At 37.8% G+C, this 23510-nt stretch overlaps 1 protein-coding gene across 14 annotated transcripts in view; it reads left to right on the top strand.

The window, feature by feature from the left end:
- Nucleotides 1–23510, top strand: part of CSNK1G1 (casein kinase 1 gamma 1) — a 163838-nt gene that overhangs the window by 40442 nt on the left and 99886 nt on the right. For all 14 annotated transcript variants that reach the window (XR_008549165.1, XR_008549166.1, XR_008549168.1 and 11 more), the window contains exon 2: nucleotides 19122–19522. Coding sequence is in view for 5 of the 14 variants with exons in the window: in XM_054688049.1 (XP_054544024.1) it covers nucleotides 19342–19522 (181 nt within the window). In the remaining 9 variants the exon portion in view is untranslated. The remainder of the gene's footprint in view (nucleotides 1–19121; nucleotides 19523–23510) is intronic.

Genomic DNA, 23510 nt, shown 5'->3' with positions numbered 1-23510 from the left:
GGTCCCGCATGGCGCACAGACCTCTCCTGCCGCCTGCTGCTCCCCTCAGCAGTGTACTTTGGTCCTTCTGCCTGCTCTGCTCCCTGCTCTGGCTCTGGTGGATTCTCTCACCCTCCCACACTTCTGACTGTACCCAGAGCTTGTATAAATAAATAAATAAATCTTAAAAAAAAAAAAAAAGACACAACTATCACTGTTTGTGTTGTCATGATATGTACATAGAAAATCTCAAAGATTCCAGTAAAAAGCCATTTGAAATAATGAATGTATTCAGTTAACATGCCTAACATAGAGTATTGGACTGTATGATAATAAAATTTACTTCACATATTAATTCAGCATCCTCTTGATATAACTTGAATATATTTATATATGAAAATGTACTCATATTTCCTAAAAGAATAAATTTTCTTGTGATAATCTGTGCAATTGTTACACAGTCAGCTATGAATCTTAAGAACTGTTGAAGAAGTTGGATAGGACTCATTTATAAACTCACACTACAAGAGTATGCCATCTGTTTCTCTTCCTATAGGTTTTGGTAATCACTATAGTGTTTATAAAAGCACAGTAGTATGACTCACATGGACTCCTGAGTCAGTTTGAAGTGTCCTGACCCACTGCTTCTTAGTTTTGTGATATTTTTACTTGGTTTCCTCATTTGTGGAATGAGGATTATAATAAAAATCTTACTACTTTACAGGCAGAAGAATTTAATGAATTAATATATTTAAAGCACTTAAAGAGTGTCTACGGCCCAATAAATTTTAGATATTATAGTTCTCACTATTGTGCAGTGTGACAGATATGAACTGTTTTGAATTTTTCATTTTGGATTATGAAGTATATTTGGGGAATAATAAAATTCATTGGGAAAGAATGATATTGTTTGTATTTAGAATACTGGGAGGTATCTATTCCATTTGATCTGTCATGTAAGCTATAAAATAAGAGAATAAGTAAATAATGGCCCTTTGAAGGAAAGAGAAGAGTAAATATAATTGAACATTCTAATCTGATGGATGAAGTTGCTTAATGTTTAGACAATGCTTAGTAAATAATTCTTTGAGACTTGACAAAAATTAGTGTAGTACTTAATGCTACAGCAGATTTTGAAAAGCAGCTCTTCAAGTTACCAGTAAATATTGTGGAACCATGAAGACTCATTCAAGACAAAACTGATATAGTGTGGTACATTTTATATTGCTGTGATTAATGCACAGTCCTATATTAAACTGAGAATAAAAACTTGGTTTGTATGAACCAATTAAGAGGCACAGTGTTGGCATCTTTAAGAGAAAGAACCAGATTCTTTGTGGATATTTCATGTATAAAACTCAGAGAAACCTAAATATGGGGACATCAGTATTATAAGCCTTTATGCTCTGCAAGAGGAGAAAAAACATGTTATAGAAAAAGGATTTCAGAAGGTGAAAGATACTTACTATTTAGGATAATTGAGTTGAGAAAATGGAATAAAAATACACTGAAATGTTACATAAGATCTAATTAGAGCCTAGAGGCACATTTGTGAGATTCGTTACTGCTCTGTGTGGCTGCCTTATCAGTAAGCTAGAGGGAAATAAAGAAAATTTAAGCTTTTTGTACAGAATCATTTTAACTCCAGTCCTCTTCCTTTTTCTGTAACCCAAATGCTGCCTTGCTTGCTCAAGGAAAGTTTAAGGCTATGTTCATTTCATAATGAAAGTCTTTATGAGAATTAATGTTAAATCTTTGGCTAGACACTTTTAGAAGGGAATTTGCAATGTCTGTGACCTTACTTAACTCAATATCAGAAGTAGCTATTAATCATCAACCACGGATTTGTAATTTTTTTTATATTATAACCTTTTTCTTTTATAAATCCATTTCATTGTATAAGTGCTGTGTTATCTAATGTGGGATAATCTTTTATTTTGAATGCTGTTCATTTCTAAATTCAAATGTCTTGTCTCATTTGGATTTGACATTGAGAAATGGGGATTTTCTTTTGAATAAGAAACAGAAGTGAATTAAATTTAATTGGCATTACACCCATAATATTTTGAACATCTCTGTAGAAAGCATATTCATTATTTCGGATTCTCACTTTCCTCATTAAGAGTTGTTTTTAACAACAAATGTTGGTGAGTGTGTGGAAAATAAGGAACCCTCATCTACTCTCTTAAGAATGTAGATTGGTTCAGCCCCTTTGGAAAACAGTATGGAGATTTTTCAACAAAATTAAAAGTAGATCTATCATATAATCCAGCAGTTCCACATCTTGGTATCTACCTGAAGAATGTAAAAACACCAATTCCAAGACATACATGCACTCCTGTGTTCAGCACTAACTACAGTAGGTAAGCTTTAGGAACAACCTAAGTGTCTGAAAACAGGTGAGTGGATTAGGAAGATGCTGTGTGTGTGTGTGTGTGTCTGTCTGTCTGTGTGTGTGTGTATACATACATATATAAACATATACACACATGTTGGAATATTGCTTAGCCATAAAAAAAGATAAACTTCCCAATTGCAATAACATGAATGGAACTGGAGTGGATTATACTACATAAAATAAGTCAAAAGGAGAAAGACAAATACCAGATGGTGTCACTTATATGTGGAATGCAGAGAAACAAAACAATGGATCAGATCAAACCAAACCAATGACAAATGCTAGGAATCTGTGGAGGTGAGGCTTTCAGAGGGGGAGAGCAGAGTGGAGAAGGTGTACAATGGACTGTGATATGCGTTTATAATTTAACAAGAATAACAAAAGTTACAAAATTTTATGAAGTAGCAAGAAGTCAATTCAAAATCTAATGGGTGAGAATTTGGATTAAACTAGAATTTATCCATCTTCACCGTCAATTTGAATGTTCAAAGTAAATAGTACTTGAGGAAAGAAGATACTGTAAATACAGGCTTATACCCATTAGCCTTCAACAACTTCCTCCCTAAGAATAGAAAATAATGAATTAATAACAAAGTAATACTAAAGGAGTAATTATTAGAATGATAAAAACAGATAACAAACAGTCCTAATTTCGTGCTATAGATTTCCAAGGAATTCTTCCAGCAACAGTATACTTTGGACTAGATTGAAAGAATACAATTGCACTGTTCTTTCCAAGAGGAACATAAACTATTGTGAGAACCACAGTTTGAAAATGTTACTATTATATCGAAAAAAAGTTATGGACATGGTTTAATTGTATCTTGAGGCCAAAAGAGCAGAGTCATAACAGAAACTATATATGACTTATATTAATTTATTTCTAAATACTTATATTTAAAATTATATGTGTGTTTTTCATCCCTACTGATAAAATCTTTTTTAAAAAGATTTATTTATTTATGCATACAAAAGCTGGGTTACAGACCAGAGATGTTGGGGGGGAAGGGGTGATAGGATTCACCAGAGACAGAGTGGGGAACAGAACAGGCAAACTGACTGAAGTACACTGCTGAGGGGAGCAGCGGGTGAGACAAGAGAGGTCTGCCTTGCCATGTGGGTTTCTCTCTGGCTGGCCTGGGATCACACTCATGCTGCAGAGATTGTGGATTGCTTCATAGTGCAGTGCTTAACCCCTTGCACTACCAGGGAGGCCCCTGATAAAAACTTGCTGTCACAATTGGTTTACTTCTATATGGAAGCAGCCTGTATACCAAATTTATGTGAACAGGATTTAGAGATAAGAATCCAAGGCAGGAGAAATAGTTTCAACTATTTAGCATTTGCTTAAGGCACTAGCTCTCTGCCCATCCCTGTCCAGGTGGTGAGATAAATGCAGTAGAAAAATTGATGAGATAAGTATTTTCCAGGTAAGCAAACTCAAGAGAAAAATAATTGTATTAATTCTGGGACAAAGATAGACCCCATTTGGTATCTCCAAGTTAAAAAATTATTTTTGAAACAAAAGATATGATTTAAGTAGATTTATCATAATGTATGTGATTTATGTCTCAATAAATTATTTAAAATACACAAATGAGATCTCACAAAGAAATTTTACCATAAAAAGAGGGCATAAATATATAATTCAAGGTCCTCCCCTGGTGGCATAGTGGTTGAGCGCTGGGCTGCGAAGCTGCCCGCAGCCTCTGGAGTGCAGGTTCAATCCCCGGTCACCGGATGAGGGTCCCACATGGCGCAGCAGACCTCTCCTGCCGCACCCGCTGCTCCTCTCAGCAGTGTACTTCGTCAGTCTGCCTGTTCTGTTCCCCACTCTGTCTCTGGTGAATCCTCTAACCCTCCCACGCTTCTGACTATACCCAGTGCTTGTATAAATAAATAAATAAATAAATAAATAAATAAATAAATAAATAAATCTTTTTAAAAAGATATATATATATATAATTCAAGTGATGAAGAACATCAATGCAGCAAACAGAAAAAAAATTTTGTCACTAAAAGGAGAAGTAGACCTGTTTCCTAACCAAAAAATTCATAGACATACTTAAAAATCACCATGTACTTTTGCTTTTCATTGTTCAGGAGTATGGTCATAAGGCCAAGAACTATAAAAACTTTGAGTTAATCATCATATCCCCAGTGACTATTCTAGTATAGACATCTAGGAGGCACTTACGAAGTTTTGATGATTGAGTTAAGGACTCTTAGTAAATAAAGTTGCTTTTACTTTTCCTTTCTGAGTCCTGGGAATTATACATGCTCCTTCAATAATTGCTGTAGTTCCTTAGATTTTTTTTTCCTATTGAAGCTCTTATGCACTAAGAGTCTCTTTTGTCTTTATGCAGTGGATGGCAGCCCATTTAGAGCAGGCAAGTTTGGGGGTCCTAGGGTGCTCCTCATTCTGCCCTCTTAACACTATAGTATGTAGCATTTTCATATTGGCATATTTCATTTACTTTAGGCTTCCTTTATGTCTTTTCATGGCCTGATAGTTCATTTCTTTTTAGTGTTGAATAGTATTTCATTCCCTGGATGTATCACAACCTATTTATTCATTCACCTAGTGTGATGGACATTAATGTTCTTTGCATATTAAGAGTTATCTTCAATTCCTAGTCTAATAATTATCATCTTTGCGATGGCTCGTTCTGATACATACTCTGTCTCTTCAAATTGGGTTTTTGTTTGTTTGCTTTTTAGTATACCTTGTAATTTTTTTTTTTTGATAGCCAGATTTGATGCACCTAGAAAAAGGAAGTGCTGTAAATAGGCCTTTAGTAATATCGTGGTGAGGTATGAAGGGAGAAGCAGCATTCTGTAGTCCTGTGAATAGATGAGCTTCACAAGTATGCCTCAATTTTTTCCTCCCCCATTGGTTGGGTCAGGATGACTAGAGTGGTTTGGAGTTAGGTATTTCCCGTCTACAATGTAGAATGCTAGAGGGCACTGGAGTTGAGTGCCCTCAACTCTTTCAGAGTTTTCAGTATCTCTCCATCAATGTTGAGTCATTAGTGCTATCATTGTTTTGATTAATGTTTTAATGTTTGTACAGTGATTAGAGGTGGATATTTTAGAGCCTCTGGAAGGACTAGGTTGCTACTTGGCTCAAGCTAGAGCTTTCTCTTTTTATCATATAACAACAACTATTAAATTTCTCGTATTGTTTTTCATTTTCTGAGGCCAATTGTGTTGGGTTTCTCCAGCCAGTTTTCCTAAGTTATTTGGGGAAATGTCTCTTTGCACCACAATAGAGGTTTGGCTGCTACTGGTTCCTTTAAGAGGAACATTCTTTGTGTAATTATCAGCAAGGTGATTTCCTTTAACTTCCAGAGAATCAACTTTAGAATGCTCCAGAATCTTAATAGTAGCCAAGGTAGAACACAAAAGTATAGCATCTAATAATACCTAAACATAAGGGCTGTTTTTAATTATATCTCTGTTAGAAGTAAGGAAGCCTCATTGCATCCACAAAATTGCAAAGTCATGAGCTACTCTGAAAGTATATGTTCATGCTACTGGTTTGGTTTCTGACTATAATATCCTATGGGTTGATAGTTGTCCCCACTGTGTTTTTGGTTGATTACCCCATGGGTATTCCCTTTCCTTTATATGTAAAAAAGAAGAAGGGAATGTGGTAATTGGGATGTCCAAGGGCATATGGGTTCATTAAAATCTCTTCTAGGGTTTTATTTTCTTTAAAGATTTATTTATTTATGCATACAAGAGCTGGGGACAAGCCAGAGATGGGGGGGGGGTGAGAGGATTCACCAGAGAAAGAGCAGGGAACAGAACAGGCAGACTGACTGAAATACACTGCTGAGGAGAACAGCGGGTGAGACAAGAGAGGTCTGCCTTGCCATGTGGGTTGCCCCTGGCTGGCTGGGGATTGAACTCCTGCTGCAGAGGCTGTGGATTGCTTCATAGTGTGGTGCTTAACCCCTTGCGCCACCAGGGAGGTCCCTCCTCTAGGGTTTTAAAGGCCACCTTGCCCTGTTCTTCCATAGAGTTGGAATTGATCTTTTATTTTTTTAGTATAGTAACATTGCATTATAACAGGTTTCAGGTGTGCATCATTAAAAATCAACATGTATATACTGCATTAGGGATATCACTAAATGGGGTGGTTGTTTTTTGTGGAAAAAAAAAAATATACAGAGGTTTCGCCATTAGAGAGAAATTAAAATCCAATTTCAGCAATAACTTGCTAGTCCAAGAAAATCTCGCTGTTGACATTTAGTTTTGGGTTTGGGGAAAGTTAGCCTGTGTGGATTTTAATGTAGTCCTTTTCTTTATACTTGATCCCCTAAATACTGAATTTGGGCTTGGGCAAACTACAATTTTTCCTTGGCAACCTGTGTACTTTTAAGACTATTTGTGTTAACAAGTATACATTGTCTTCCTGTAAGGTGGTATGGGAAGGAAAGCAAAGCAGCAAATCATCCACATATTGCAAAAAGAGGTAGAGCCCCTGGAGTACTTTATATTGTCCAGATAAGTCTTCAGGATTTGTAAGAAATAAGAAGGTAAAATCCTGAGGCATCACTTTCCAGAGAGGTAATTTTAGACTTATGTTAATGTTTGGAGGCTTCAATTGATGAAAATGCTTTCCATTCAGTTTTGGCAATTTCAAAGCCATGGTTGTCCAAATTGGTTTTTTTTTTTAAAGATTTATTTATTTATGCATATAAGAATTGGGGTATAGGCCAGAGGTATGGGGGGTGAGAGGATTCACCAGGGACAGAGTGGGGAACAAAAAAGCAGATTGAGTGAAATACACTGCTGAGGGAGCAGTGGGCAAGACAGGAAAGGTCTGCTGCGCCATATGGGTCACCTCCCTAGCCGGGGATCGAACTCGTGCTGCATTGGCTACGGATAGCTTCATGGTGCTGCATCTTAACCCCTTGTGCCACCAGGGAAGCCCCAAATTGGTTCTAAAAAAACCAATTTTGGGAAGTTCAAAAGTTCCTCATGATGGCCATTGGTATTCTAGGATACTTCTGGTTAATTTAGTTAGAAATGCGCATGAGGGAGGGCCTTAGATTTGATACATGAAGCCTTAAAGTGAACTGCCAATAAAATATTGAGATAAATAGGATCCTTTTTTTTTTTTTTAGAATCCTTTTTTTTTTTTTGAGCAGAAATTTCCAAATGGCACAGCCCCAATAGGGACAGTCTGTACAAGGAAATCAGGCTGAAGGCCAACCTAGTACTCAACAGAAGCCACACAATTCCAGTGGAATAGCCTGTTCCCAGAAGTAACTGAGTGCCCAGATAGATGTTATAGTCCTAGTGGAATGATTTCAAATGAATCAGTCAGACTATCACAGATCTAATAGGATGTCCTGATTTCCAGAGGATATTAGGCCAAAGTACCAAATGGGAACCCCCAAAGAGAACAAGGCTTTAGACAAAAGGAAAATGTCTGAATAGCCATGAGAGCTCAAACTCCAAGAAGCCATGGTTGGATCCAGAAGAAACTTACCCTCAAACTCTAAGAATGGCAAAAAAGCAGTGAACTCAGTGGGTAATGGCCCCTCTTTGTTCATCAGCCTTGGAGTTGTTGGGCGTCTTCTCTGCATCCCCATAGGGGCCACCAGATATAGTTACCTCAACAAATAAGCAAATAGTTCATTAGAAAAATGGGTTTATTCAGAAATAACAGAAAGCACTTATGAAGTATGGTCTCATGATGAAACACATGTATACTTCCTCAGAATAAAAGAAAAAAAACTTTTAATAGATTTTAGAAGGGGCTGTTGTAAATGAAGAATCCTTTGGGGGAAACTGAAAGTTTGGAGTGTAGTGACTTCTCCTTTGGGTTATGATGTTCTCACACTGTACTGAGCAAGAAGTAGCAGCTTCCACCTTCCTCCTGTTGAAGAAACCAAACATAAAGCATATCTCCTCTGTTTGGATTCGGGATTCTGTAATGTACACTAGTGCTTATGTGTGAGAATTCTTTTCTAGATTCCTGACCTCATTTAAATAAGACTTCTGTATATTAATTTTCACAATGTGGAATCTAAAAAAACTGAACTCTTATAGAAATAGAAGAGATTGGTGCTGCTAGAGGAAAAGGGTGGTGGTGGTGGTGGTAAGTGAAATGGATGAAGATGATTTAACTTCCATTTACAGATAAAAGTTAACAGTACTCTATTGTATATTTGAGGTTTGCTAAGAGAGTAGATTTTAATTCTTACCACACACAAAAAAAGCATAGCTATGAGGTGATAGATGTTAAACTAAATTTATTGTGGTAATCATTTTGTAATATATACCCATGTCTAATCATGTTCTACACCTTAAATTAGTGCAATGGTCAATTATATATATCAGTAAAACTAGGGAAACTAATTATCTGGTGGAAATGGACTAATAGGCAGTGAGGGATGTAGTAGTGAGAATTGGAGATTCTCAATTAACACTAATAATTGTTATTTATGGAAAAGAGAAACGATAATAATGCCAGAACATGTGTTGTTCTTCCTTTTCATTATAGCACTTAGTATTTTTTTACTAAAATAAATCAATTTGATTACTTGCTAGATTACTTAAAATGAGGTTCTTATTGTGTCCTTTTTTGGGGGCAAAAACCAAAGTGAGTTACGAGCCTTTTTTTAATGGTCTTATAATTTTTTTGTTGTCATAATTTTTAAAAAGATTTTCTTAGCACACACACACACAAGCTTGTGCAGATATCATTTTTACTGAATGTTTACTAAACACCTTCTTTGGGTATGATACTGCTCTTGAAATTTATCCTTTGTTCTAAACATCAATTTAAGTTTTGATCTCTGAGGAGCTTGCAGTGGGTATTTCAGATATTGTTGCAGACACTTTGGGCAACTCAACATAAAAGGGATTTTGCTAGGGATTCTGGGAAGAATTTTCAACCTTAACCCAAAATCAGACACAAATAGCTATTGCCCTTTAATTTCTGTTTTGTGTTCTGGTGTGGAAAGTGATCCCTGATCCTGAAACTTGCAACCAAACATTCTGTTGTACTGTGGCGCACATAGAACTAAAACTGACATATGGTAGATGAAGGAATGATAGAAGAGTCTGGTCACTTTGGAAATTGTTTAAACATATACCCTAACATACAGTCCAGCACCTATATTCAATTTCATCATAAGTTATATAGGGAGAGATTTAGAAGCCTAATTGTCTTGACTATCAACAAAGGTCAAATGTGTTGAGGTGTTTACCCTAAGTGAAATAAATTAGAAAAGAAAGATAAATATCTTATGATTTTACTCACATATAGAATATAAAGAAACAAGGCAAATGACCAAACAAAAATAAATGCTTAGATTCTAACAACAGCTGATGGTTACCAGGGTGGGAGGAGTACAGGGGGAAGGTAAAAGGAACTGGTAGAGGGGATCTGTTGGGTGGTGGTAGATGGTAACTAGCATGGTGTGATGTATACATTGTTGAGACGTGATGCTTTCCCCTTGAAATATATAGTATTGTAAACCAGTATTACCTCGATGAAAAAAGTAGACTTTAAAAGTTAAGTTTCTGTCTCATTTTTGACAAGGCAAATATATGAGACTAAAACAAAATATAAATCAGTGATCTATTTTCACATGCATCTGTTCTCTCTTTTAGAGTGACTTTGGGTCAGGTTAAAACTCTTGGTTTTGATCTGTTTCTTTTATATGTTGATTTGGGCTATTTATTAAAAATATAAATTTCTCCCATTTCAGTGTGATATCTTCTAGAATGGTCTATGAAAGAAACTTTCTCATTGACCGCTGCTGAAGATAGCCCTGTTCCTTAACTCTTACGTAAACCAGGCAGATTTGATATCAGTTCTGCATCACAATTTGATAAATTGGATTAGTTGATTTTACTACTAGTAAAATTGCTATTACTTTGCTTTTTAGTATTATTTTTTTTCTTTAATTGAAGTTAACTGCATAAGTTCTAAGGTTACATTTTCTTTTTTTTTTTTTTTTAATTTATTTGTTTATTTATTTATACAAGCACTGGGTACAGCCAGAAGTGCGGGAGGGCGAGAGAATTCACCAGAGCCAGAGCTGGGAGCAGAGCAGGCAGAAGGACCGAAGTACACTGCTGAGGGGAGCAGCGGGCGGCAGGAGAGGTCTGCGCGCCATGTGGGACCCTCCCCCGGTGACCGGGGAGCAGCCGGGGATCGAACCGGCACTGCAGAGGCTGCGGGCAGCCTCGCAACCCAGCGCTCAACCGCTGCGCCACGGGGAGGCCCTACATTTTCTAATATATCCACATTCAAATATCCCATCACCAATTATTCGGCCTTTTTTACCTCTTCCCTTCTCCCCCCAAATTATTATTCTTTAATCTACCAGAGAACTTTCACAATTTCCAGGTCAAGTAAGGCATGTGTACGAATCTATTTTAATTCATTAAGTAATTAGTGCTTTATTGATGAGAGTGAGCTTTCTGGAAATGTAAAGCAGTTCCTGAAATGAATAACTTGATTATAAAAGTTTGTGGAAAAATAGCTTTCCTTTAACTTAGCCAAGCTACCATACATGAAAATCAACTCAAAATGTTTAAAAGTCATGATTGTAAGATCTGAACCTATAAAATATATACAAGGAAATATAAAATGCATAGAAGAAAACATACACACTGCATGACATAAACTTCAGAAATATCTTTGAGGATTCACCCTCAGCAGCAAGGAAAAGAAAGAGGATAACATTTGAGACTACATCAAAGTAAGAAACTTCTGTATATTGAGAGAGACCCAAACAAAGAGATACCCTGCAGATTGGAAAAAAATATTTGCACACCATGCATCTGATAAGAGACAGATATCAAGGATCTACAAAGAGCTCATACAGCTCAACAACAACAACAAAAAAACCCAAACTAATCAAAAAATTGGCGAATGAGCTTAATAACCACTTTTCTGAAGTGGCCTACCTTGGAAGACATTTTTTTAAATAAGACTAAAGTATAACTTAATGTTTAACTGTTTTTTTGTTTTGTTTTGTTTTGTTTTGTTTTGTTTTGTTTTACTTATTTATTTATACAAGCACTGGGTACAGTCAGAAGCGCGGGAGGGTGAGAGAATTCACCAGAGCCAGAGCGGGGAGCAGAATAGGCAGAAGGACCGAAGTACACTGCTGAGGGGAGCAGCGGGCGGCAGGAGAGGTCTGCGCGCCATGTGGGACCCTCGCCAGCAGTAGGGGATTGAGCCAGCGCTGCAGAGGCTGCGGGCAGCCTCGCAACCCAGCGCTCAACCGCTCAACCGCTGCACCACCAGGGAGGCCCTGTTTAACTGGTTTAAAGCTAACCTTTTCACATATTATCTGCTAGTAACTATAAAGAAATCATTTTATATCCTTGTGAAATGAAAATCCTTACTTGCCTATGTCTTAACAGTAACTAAATGAAATAGCAACTACCTTCTTGCTATGATGAATCTAAGTGTTTTTAGGTTTCATTAGGACTCTCTTTATATTTATTATTTTGTATAAATATTTAGTAATGTCAGTGGGAGTCTGTTTTTTGTTAAGTAGGGCCATCAGAATTATTATTCAGTATTTATTAAGTTCCAATTATATGTAAGAAGCTAAAGGAAGTATGACAAGATCCTTAACTTCCAAGACTTACAGTCAAATTGGATATTATAATACTTTTCAGTGTAACCTGGTACATGATCAGTGGCAAACGTGTGCTACTGTGATGTTTCCTATGTCCTTCAAAAATGTCATAAGAATTATAAGTGAGGGCTTAGGTAGGAGGCCATTCTAGGCATAAGGGTTGAGAATGGATGCTCCTTATGTTTATATAGTAGCTTTTTAATGCATGCATTTAGTGATTTGAAGTGATTTATGATAGAGAATTTGTAATTGGGAGTAGAAAGTAGTTTTGATCAGTGGGTGGTATAAACAAAATAGGACTTTTAAGAAGTTAATCAGTTAATTAGTTCTATTGCTTAAATAATAGGTACCACATAAAGTAGTATTAAATATAATTCATCTTTTGTGTTTATAAGTAAATTGTACTAATGTCCCACGTATCGATTATAAATTTAAAATCATAACAAAGAAATTTAACATCATAAATGTGAGGTTTTGCCATGTTTGTGAGAGTAAAAAGGATTCTTTTGGTCTGCAAGCAGGAGCTGAAAAACATCCTTTTCTCAGATGAACATGGTTTTGGTTTTATGTAGGTTTGTAACTTGGCAAGTACCGTATGCTTTTGTAATATGTACATGCAAGTAAACATTAGTATAGCAAGAGCTGTGTGTGATTACTCCACCTAATGTTATAGGAGTAAGTGCAAAAGAGAAAGTAAATGACAATTATTATAAATTATAAAAATAACCTCCATGCATTAGAAAAAAATCACTGAACACAAATGAAAAATATGAAGAGTAGTAGACAAAGTAGGATAGTTTTCCAGATCTTACAGTGACAATTTATGAAAGTTTGGCAATTAGTTTAATTTTCACAAATTGTCTGGATAAACTAAGATGCATCTGTTTTCTGTGCTCAGAACAATATATAAGGTAGGAAACTATAACCTTATTGCTTCTCATACATAGATACAATCCCATCAGTTACGATGAGACTATCTAAACAAAACATCTAATTTGGTTTCTTCTTTTTAAAAAGAAAATCTCAAAATTTAATTTACCTTTCAGTATTGTGTGATGGACTTTAAATTAACAACAAAGATAATTAGAGGATATTAGATACCATTGGCAGTAAGAATAAGGCAATAAGAATGGGGAAAAATAGAAATTTATAAGTTCTTATGGAATTCTAGTAATTGCTGACCTCTTCTCATTGCCCTGATTCCCCCAAACCCAATACATATAGTGAGTATGGATGTATTGCTCCCTGAATTCAGAGAAATACATTTTATTGATGATTTGCTTTTTGGAAGCCCAAATCATCATGCTGTTTTAATAATGCAAAGTTTATTATAATGAAGTAAATAGTTTCTATTCTTACATCATACGTCTATTTGTTCATTTTATTCACAGGTTTGTTCTTGTTCTTATACAAAGCAATTAAACCAATTCTTCCTTAAAATTTTAAGAAAATAATTAAAGTGACACATAAGTATGTGTTTTATGTAATTGATGATGACAATATTTTTTGTTAAGGATTCTTGCCTGGATTATCAAAAACGGCATTGAGGGGCCTCCTTGGTGACGCAGGCGGTTGAGCGCCGCACTGTGAAGCTGTTCGTAGCCTCTGCAGTGGGTTCGATTCCGGCCGGCCAGCAAGAATCCCACATGGTGTGGCAGACATTTCCTGTCTCGCCTGCTGCTCCTCTCAGCAGTGTATTTCGTCAGTTTGCCTGTTTCTGTTCCCCACTCTGTCTCTGGTGAATCCTCTCACCCTCCTGCGCATCTGGCCAGCACTTGTATGAATAAAAATTTTTTAAAAATCTTAAAAAAAAATGGCATTGAAAGGAGATCGTTTCAATCTGATCTCAGATTCAGTCCTGATTTGGGACACTGATGAATTCCAGGAGGGATAAATTGTTAGGTTTCTTTTTCTCCTACCACCATCTCTTATAGCTTCCGCTTAACATCAGAAACTTCACTTTTGTAATTACTGTCCTATAGCTTTTATACATGTTTTGTTGAATCGTCTAATATGTAATTTTTTTTTAAAGATTTGTTTATTTATGCACACAAGAGCTAGGGTACAGGCCAGAGATGCGGGGGGAGGGGTGAGAGGATTCACCAGAGACAGAGTGGGGAACAGAACAGGCAGACTGACTGAAATACACTGCTGAGGGGAGCAGCAGGTGAGATTGGAGAGGTCTGCTTTGCCATGTGGGTTGCTCTCTGGCCAGCTGGGAATCGAACTTGTGCTGCGGATTGCTTCATAGTGTGGTGCTTAACCCTCTACACCACCAGGGAGGCCCCATTTACTATGTAATTACCCAATATTGTCTTTGTCATTCTGATTTGGTTTCCTGAACATCATTCCCTCAAACTCTTTCCATTTTGCTGTAAATGGCAACCTTTTGTTTTATGGCTGAATAATAGTATTGATTGTGTGGATATACTACATCTTTTTAATCCAGTCCTCTATTGCTGGGCACTTAGGTTATTTCCATGTCATAGCTGTTATAAATAATGCTACAATTAACATTGTAGAACACATAATTTGGGGATTTATGGTTTCAGGTTCTTTAGAAACATACCCCAGAGTGCGATTGTTGGGGAATACAGTAGTTCCATTTTTAGGGTTTTTTTTTTGCTTTTTTTTTAAAGATTTATTTATTTATGCATACAACAACTGGGGTACAGGCCAGAGGTGTGTGTGGGGAGGGGTGAGGGGACTCACCAGAGACAGAGTGGGAAACAGAACAGGCAGATTGACTGAAATACACTGCTGAGGGGAGCAGCAGGCGAGTCAGGAGAGGTCTGCTGTGCCATGTGGGTAGCCCCCTGGCTGGCCAGGTATCAAACTTGTGCTCCAGTGACCGTGGATAGCTTCATAGATTGCATCTCAACCTCTTGTGCCACTAGGGAGGCCCTCCATTTTTAGTTTTTTAAGGTAAATCCAGATTGCTTCCCAAAATAGCTGCATCAATTTATACTACTACCAGCAGTGTAATAGGGTTCTCCTGACTCCTCATCCTCTCCTGCACTTGTTGGGGATCTTTTTAATATGTACTATTGTTGTGGGTGTGAGATGATACCTTATTGTGGCTTTGGTCTGCATCTACCTTATTAAAATAAATGATAAACATTTTTTCATGTATCTATTGCCTTCTAAATACCCTCTTTGGTGAATTGTCAGTTTAGATCTGCTGCCTATTTATTTATTTATTTTTAAGATTTATTCATTTATTTATACAAGCACTGGGTACAGTCAGAAGCGCGGGAGGGTGAGAGAATTCACCAGAGCCAGAGCAGAGAACAAAACAGGGAGACTAACGAAGTACACTGCTGAGGGGAGCAGCGGGCAGCAGGAGAGGTCTGTGCGCCCTGTGGGACCCTCACCCGGTGGCCGGGGATCGAAACTGGCACTGCAAAGGCTGCGGGCAGCTTCACAACCCAGTGCTTAACCTCTGCGCCACCAGGGAGACCCGCCTATTTATTAACTGGGTTTTTTCTTTTCTTTTCTTTTTTTAAGATTTATTTATTTGTTTGTTTGTTTGTTTTAAAGGAACCCTTGGTCTTTTTTTTTTTCCCCCGAAGATTTACTTATTTATTTACATAAGCACTGGGTACAGTCAGAAGTGCGGGAGGGTGAGAGGATTCACCAGAGCCAGAGTGGGGAACAGATCAGGCAGACTGACAAAACACACTGTGAGGGGAGCAGCGCCATGTGGGACCCTCGCCAGAGAGCCAGGGATCAAACCGGCGCTGCGGAGGCTGCGGGCAGCTTCACAGCCCAGCGCTCCACCGCTGTGCCACCAGGGGAGGCCCAAGATTTATTTATTTTTATGCAAGAGCTGGGGTACAGGCCAGAGGCGCAGGAGGGCGAGAGGATTCACCAGAGACAGAGCGGGGAGCAGAACAGGCAGACGACCAAAATACACTGCTGAGGGGAGCAGTGGGCAAGACAGGAGAGGTCTGCCACGCCATGTGGGCATCTTCCTGACTGGACGGGAATCGAAACCGCGCTGCAGAGGCTGCAGACAGCTTTACAGCGCTGCGCTCAACCCGCTGAGCCACTGGGGAGGCCCTCGTTTTCTTTTTTTAATATTTATTGCATAGACGTGTAGGTCAGAGGTGCAGGGGTGTAGGTCAGAGGAGCAGGGAATGAGAAGAGAGGATTCACAGAGACAGAGAGGGGAGCAGAAACGGAGGATTTACTGAAATACACTACTGAAGAGAGCAGTAGGAAGACTGGAGAGGTCTGCTGAGCCATTCATGGGTTAACTCCCTGGCTGGGGATCAAATTCAGGCCACAGTGGTGATATCACATGCTGAGATCCCCCTGTTTGTTTTCTTTTTAAAAGTATATCTTCAGGGGCCTCCCTGGTGGCGCAGCGGTTGAGCGCTGGGTTGTGAAGCTGCCTGCGACCTCCACGGCGCCGGTTTGATCCCCGGCTGCTCCCCTGCCACGGGAGGAGGATCCCACATGGCGCGCAGACCTCTCCTGCCGCCCGCTGCTCCCCTCAGCAGTGTGCTTCGGTCCTTCTGCCTGCTCTGCTCCCCGCTCTGGCTCTGGTGAATTCTCTCACCCTCCTGCGCTTCTGACTCTACCCAGTGCTTGTATAAATAAATAAAAATAAGTCTTTAAAAAAAAATAAATCTATTCATGTTTTCTTTTGCTGTGTAAAAGCCTTTAAAATTAGATAATTCCATTTGTTCCACTTCTGTTCCTTGTCATAGGGGTTGATTCTCCCACAGACTTGCCAGTGTTTTCTTCTATATATTTTATTGTTACAGGTCTTGTATCTAAATCTTTAATCAAAATTAAACGTTTTTTTGTTTTAGAGTTAGAGAGTGATGCAGCTTCATTCTTTAACATGTGTCCTTTGTCCTTCTAGTTTACCCAGTACCATTTGTTAATAGATACTTTTCCCCAGTGTATGGTCATGGCTACTTTATCATAAATTCAGTACTGATAAATTTGTGGATGTATTTCTGAGATTTTGATTGTTCCATTAATCCTTGTGTCTGTTTTGATGCTAGGACAATACTGTAATTTCTGTTGCTTTGTGGTATGATTTAAAGTCAGGTGAAGTAATGCTTTAGCTTTTTTCCTTTCCCTCAGAATTGTTCTAACTTTTCTAAGACTTTTATGGTTCCATATAAATTTGATTATTTTTGTTCAATTTTTTTAAAGAATATTTTTGTTATTTTCATGAGTGTTGCATTAAATTTACTGCTTTCGGTAGACATTTTGACTGTATTGACACTTGCCATCCATGAGCCTGTTTTTCTATTTCCTTATGTTATGATCAAATCCTTATTGACATCTCCTGGTTTTCATTGTGGAAGTCTTTGTTTTTTTTAATCCGACTTTTCTTTATTATTATTTTTATATTAATTTTTTATTTTTTACATCATTGTTCATTTTTATTTTTTATTTATTTTTTAAGATTTATTTATTTATTTATACAAGCACTAGGTATAGTCAGAAGCACAGAAAGGTGAGAGAATTCACCAGAGCCAGAGCTGGGAGCAGAAGAGGCAGGGTGATGAAGTACACTGCTGAGGGGAGCAATGGGCGCGGCAGAAGAGGTCTGTCACGTCATGTGGGACCCTCGCCGGTGGCTGGGGATCGAACCGGTGCTGCAGAGGCTGTGGGCAGCTTCGGAGCCCAGCGCTCAACCACTGTGCCACTGGGAGGCCCATTGTTCATTTTTAAACAGTATTTGCTTACCCCCACCCCCTTAGGTGTAGTCCCCATAGAATTTCCTTCACCAATGCACCCGTGCACCATCACCTCAGTCCCCTGTGCTCCTCCCTCCCTCCCTCTGATCCCTCTCCCTCCTCCTTCCCTGCAGTAGGTCTCTGACTTATGTCTGTTTTTGTTTTGTTGTGTTTTGTACTGTTACTATTTTTTTACACTGATGTCTTATTTGGTTCCCCTATATTCCTGCTATAAGTGAAACCATCTGATACTTTTCTTTTTCCTTCTGGCTTATTTCACTGAGCATAATTCTTTCTAGTTCCATCCACATTGCTGCGAATGGCACGAGTCTATCTTTTTTGATTGCTGAATAATATTCCATTGTGTATATATACCATGTCTTCTTGATCCAGTCATCTATTTTTGGGCATTTGGGTTGTTTCCTATTGTGTAAGTCTTTCTCCTCCTTGTGGCTTTGGCCTTAGTCATGAGTTTTATGTTTAAGATTTTTTTGTATCTCAGTTGTTTTTTTTTTAACTTTGGGTTGAGCTTTATGAACCGTTAGTCTTGGACTACTTTATACCTGTAGGGTTTTGGAAAGTCCTTCATAGAAGTAGTTCACTGACTTGTTTTGGATTGTTTGATTGCTGTTAGTACTTGATAAATGGTGGGGATGGGAAGAGGGAAAATAAGTAACTTCATTTCCGATAGATTCTGTCCAAATTAAAGGAGCTTTTAATTATATTGCTCTCAGTTTATTTAATTTGCTTTAATCCCACCATATCTTCCTGTTAGTTGATATTGAAAAGTCAACAGATAACTTTCTTTTGGTTCATATGCACTAGAAAAAAGCAATTTATATATTTTGCATTCTCTTAGCTGCCATGGTCTGCAGTCCACTGAGCTAATTTTTTTTTAAAGATTTATTTATACATACAAGAACCGAGGTACAGGCCAGAGTTTTGGGGGTTGAGAGGATTCACCAGAGACAGAGTGTGGAACAGAACAGGCAGATTGACTGAAATACACTGCTGAGGAGATCAGCGGGTGAATCAGGAGAGGTCTGCTGTGCCATGTTGGTCACCTCCCTCACCGGGGATTGAACTTGTGCTGTAATGGCTGCAGTGAGCTTCATAGGTTGCGTCTTAACCCCTTGCACCACCAGGGAGGCTCCTTCACTGAGCTAATGTTAACAGATGAATAACTGGTTTAGATAAACCTGTTGGAGGACAGCAAGCCAGAATTAGTATATAAAACAACAAAATTAGTATATAAACAGAACAACAACAACAGAATTAGTATATAAAACAACAAAATAACAACAAAAAGTTATTCCCCTTGCTCATTTTTTGATAGAATCCATTCTCATTAGTGGTAACTTTCTTAATTCATTTTAAAATTTAATTTTTAACTGTATGTTTTCTTGATTTTTTACCTAGGTTAAAAATACCTTTCTATACATGAGACCTACAGACTACATGTTCTACAAGAACTAATCAATGGTTTTCTATTCCCTGGAGCTACATTAGAAACATAAATATGGTGCCAAAAGAACTCCTTCCCTTTCTCTAACTACAGTTAATTTGAACATAATTATATATTGAAGAGACGTATACACACTGAGGCTACTCATTGCACAGAAACTCTGCGTTTAAGATCATGGACCATACTAGTAGGGAAAAGGATGAAAGACAACGGACAACCAAATCCATGGCTCAACGGAGTACACACTCTTCCCGACCATCTGGCTCCTCAACATCCTCTGGGGTTCTTATGGTGGGACCCAACTTCAGGGTTGGCAAGAAGATAGGATGCGGGAACTTCGGAGAACTCAGATTAGGTAAGAACTTACTGGCTTTCACTAACAGCAGCAGCAACTATACTATCCTTGGTGTATTTTAAAATAAGCAGCTATAATTTTATGAGAAATTTTTCTTTAGGAGGACCTGTTACAAGAACTAGAGAATTTGTGAAGGAGACTATAGTCATTATCTTTTATAAATGTTATTTAAGTTAATGTCTCTTCATGTCTGGTAAATTTAAAAATTTCTCACTACTTCTGAGGTTTTATGATGTAGAGCAGTCTGCATACAGATAACAGTGTAATGAAGATTTTGACTTAGTTGTTCTAAGATATAGAACTCTGAATTATTTCTAATAAACTCTTAAATATTATTGGTCCATGATAAGACCTTGTTTTAATTCATATTCTACTCCTAATAAGGGAAGAGTAATGCTTACTCATAATATCCAGCGTTAGTATGCAAGTATATGCATCTCTTTCAGAGAGGTTTTCCTGCTGATAAATATTTAGGTTTCTTCTTGGAAACCCCTCCCCCCACCATATCAGGATTGAGGTATAACTCCACGGAGAAATTATACAATTTTATTTCCCAATCAAGGAAGTAGACTGTCTAATATTACATATGACTTTATGAGTAAAATAATGAATGATGATAAATCAACCAGTTTGAAGATGTGGAATTGCAGAGAAAATACTTTGGTTATTTATATCCTTTTTAAGGATCTCCCTGGGTGAGTGGGGAAGAGAAGATGAAACATAAACGTATGATGTTGGACATCAGCTTGAAGAGTGTGAAGAGGTTTCCTTTTAAGCTAAAATATTTTCTTCTTCTTTCAGCTAATGAGATGATGGGTTATTGTCATAAACAGGAGGATGGGAGAATAGATTATTATTGTTTGTTATCTCTACTATCGCCAATGATTTTGAGAGCTTCAGGGAAACATCATTGCACTAGGCAGAGATCACTCAGTACAGAATTGAATTTAGGGATGCTGAGAATGAATTTATTTTTACCAGTAGAAGGCTGGCAGCCTAGCATTTAAAAAACCTGACTAGGATAATGAAAGCCTCTTTATATTTAGTGATGTGTTCATGTTCAGCTTAGCAAAACCAGCAGATGCTACTGAGAACAGGAGTAAGATGTGTAATTTCACACTGTTTGACTTCCTAGCGACTCATGAGTTGCTTTAGCAGTTAGTTCAGTGAATATTCATTTATGGAATGGATTGACTTTGCTCTAACATCATAGTAGTATTTGCATTAAATAGATTATGATATAAACATGTACAAAATTACTGCTGAGAGGCAGTTTATAATGCCTCAGTTTATAAATTCATGCATTCTTAAAACATCAAAAATTGTTTAATTCCTATAAACGTGATCAAAAACGTTGGCTAGTAAAAACCAGAAATCTTTTGTATTTAACCACTTAAGTCTGGATTTATATTTCATGATCTTTAATTTTACATGAAAATGAAAAAATCCATTCATTTAAAAGGATAAATCTGTAGTCCATGTGTATTTTCAGAGTATCAGAATGATGTGTTTTATTTCCTCTCATGAATCTTAGGGTCATTTTGTAGTTCTCTTTATGATTTGCTTTGTAGTAAGTAGAAAGATCTTACCTTTCTTTTCATTTGGTTTTATTCTTGTGTGCTTATCAGGTTTGTAAAGGAATTATATTTAACAGAAACCAAAAAAGATACTTTTAGAATTATTTGACATCTATCTAACAATAGAGTGTGCTGTAAGTCATATTTTATCATTCTCTTGCTCTTATGTTAATAAGTAGAAATTTTTTTTTTAATTTTTTTTTTATAGAGGCATGTTATTTATTTATTTGTTGTTTGTTTGTTTGTTTGTTTATACATGCACTGGGTACAGTCAGAAGCGCGGGAGGGTGAGAGAATTCACCAGAGCCAGAGCGGGGTGCAGAGCAGGCAGAAGGACCGAAGTACACTGCTGAGGGGAGCAGCGGGCGGCAGGAGAGGTCTGCGCGCCATGTGGGACCCTCCTCCGGTGGCTGGGGAGCAGCCGGGAATCGAACCGGCACCGCAGAGATCTCGGGCAGCTTCGCAACCCAGCGCTCAACCGCTGCGCCACTGGGGAGGCCTGTTAATAAGTAGAAAATTATGTAGACATTAGAAGGAGTAAATTAGGAACCATAAAGTCAACGTGGGTGCAGATAGGATTTGACCATGACTTTCATGCTTTCTTCTTTAGTGATACTTTCTCTTATGTCCCTCCACCTACAAGTGCATTTCTGCATCTGAGTGTTTGCCCTTACAGTTCCTTCTGCTCATAGAATTTTTTACCCCCAGATTTTGCTTAGCTGGTTGCTTCTCATCCTTCTGGCTTTAACTTATATTTACCTTCTCAGAGAAACCTCTGTGACTTCTCCCCCTTCACCATTTAAAGTAGAATGTTTCTCCCCTAGCCTTATTCTGCCCTATCAGACTGCTTTATTTTATCCATGTTTTCTTCTTAACTGAATATAAGTCCCTTTATGGCCGGGGATTTTATCTTTATTTGTTGTTGTTTTGTGTCTGTTGGAAATACAGATAGTAAGATGAATGATAAGAAGGAAGAAAAAAACTATGTGATGTGAACTTAGTGTATTCCCTTGATTCCAGACCAAAAACTTAGAAATAATGTAATGATTAGTATGTTAGTTCTCTGTAAATCCACCCCATCATCCACATAGCAAACATGCCTGTTTTGCTATTCTTTGGGAAAAATACAACAAATAACAAGACATAGTTTCTATCCTTAAGAATCTCAGCCTAGTAGGAGAGGGAAAGAGAAAAACAAAATACAGTATAAAGTAATAAGTTTATAATAACTTTTATAAAAACTACACTGGCAGAGGAAGTTAATGAAAATTTCAGACAGGAAGTATTCATTGATAGAGAGCCCGAAAGTACTTAACACTGTTGGACACAAGGAGGAAGCCTCTCCAGTAGCAGACTAGTTATATGTCACCTGATTATGGGGTGTGAAGTGAAAGAAAAGCAATTGCTGAGGCTGTTAGATAGGTTGGGATCAGACTGTGAAGTGTTTGCATGATATTAAGGAAATTGGACTTTATTCCTTTAGCAGTGGAGTAGAATCATCAATGGTTTTACAAAATAGTGCTATGATCTGGTTTGTATTTTTTTTTTAAGATTTATTTATTTATGCATACAAGAACTGGGGTATAGGCCAGAGGTATAGGGGGTGCGAGGATTCACCAGAGACATAGTGGGGAGTAGAACAGGCAGACTGACTGAGATACACCACTGAGGGAAGCAGCAGGCAAGACAGGAGAGGTCTGCTGCGCCATGTTGGTCACCTCCCTGGCGGGAGGTTGAACTCATGCTGCAGTGGTTGCGGACAGCTTCATTGTGCTGCATCTTAACCCCCGCGCCACCACTGGTTTGTATTCTTAAAGGATAATTCAGGTAGTTGTAAGATTAGATCAGATGGGAAAGAGGTTATATTTTATGGATCTTGCTCTAATTATAGTACTTGTCACATCATATTATCTTATTTAATCTCTCTACCTAAAGAGATGCTTGATGGTAGTGATTTGTTTTATTAATCGTCATATTTTCAACTCCTTTAACTGTGTGGTACTTATGAAATATTTGTTTGACCTTTTAGCCCAAGTCAAAAATGACTGGTGCCTAAGTTCTAGCTTTGAAAATGACAGCGGGAGGGAGAGGAAGGAATGAAGGAAGGAAACATTTCGGAAGTAGACTATAGGGAAGATTTGCTCACCAGCTGTTTGAGAAGGTATCAAAGATGACTGAATTTGCCAGCTTGGGGAGACTAAATGAGTGAGAAAATCTTAAATGGAGAGAGAGGAAATATAGGACTAAAGTAGGTGGAAGGGAACAAAGGTAGAATTTGTGAATATATTGACTTTGAGGAATGTACATCATGTATGTATGCATAAATGTGAACCTAGACTTGTTCAAGCTTGAGATACGGATTAAGAAATCACCATGTAGGTGTTAATGAGCCCACATCATGGATGATGCTT

Source organism: Talpa occidentalis, unplaced genomic scaffold (assembly GCF_014898055.3).
Source record: "Talpa occidentalis isolate TD23 unplaced genomic scaffold, MPIMG_talOcc4v2.1 talOcc4.11, whole genome shotgun sequence".
Classification (NCBI taxonomy): domain Eukaryota; kingdom Metazoa; phylum Chordata; class Mammalia; order Eulipotyphla; family Talpidae; genus Talpa; species Talpa occidentalis.
This window is presented reverse-complemented; position numbering and strand designations above follow the sequence as displayed.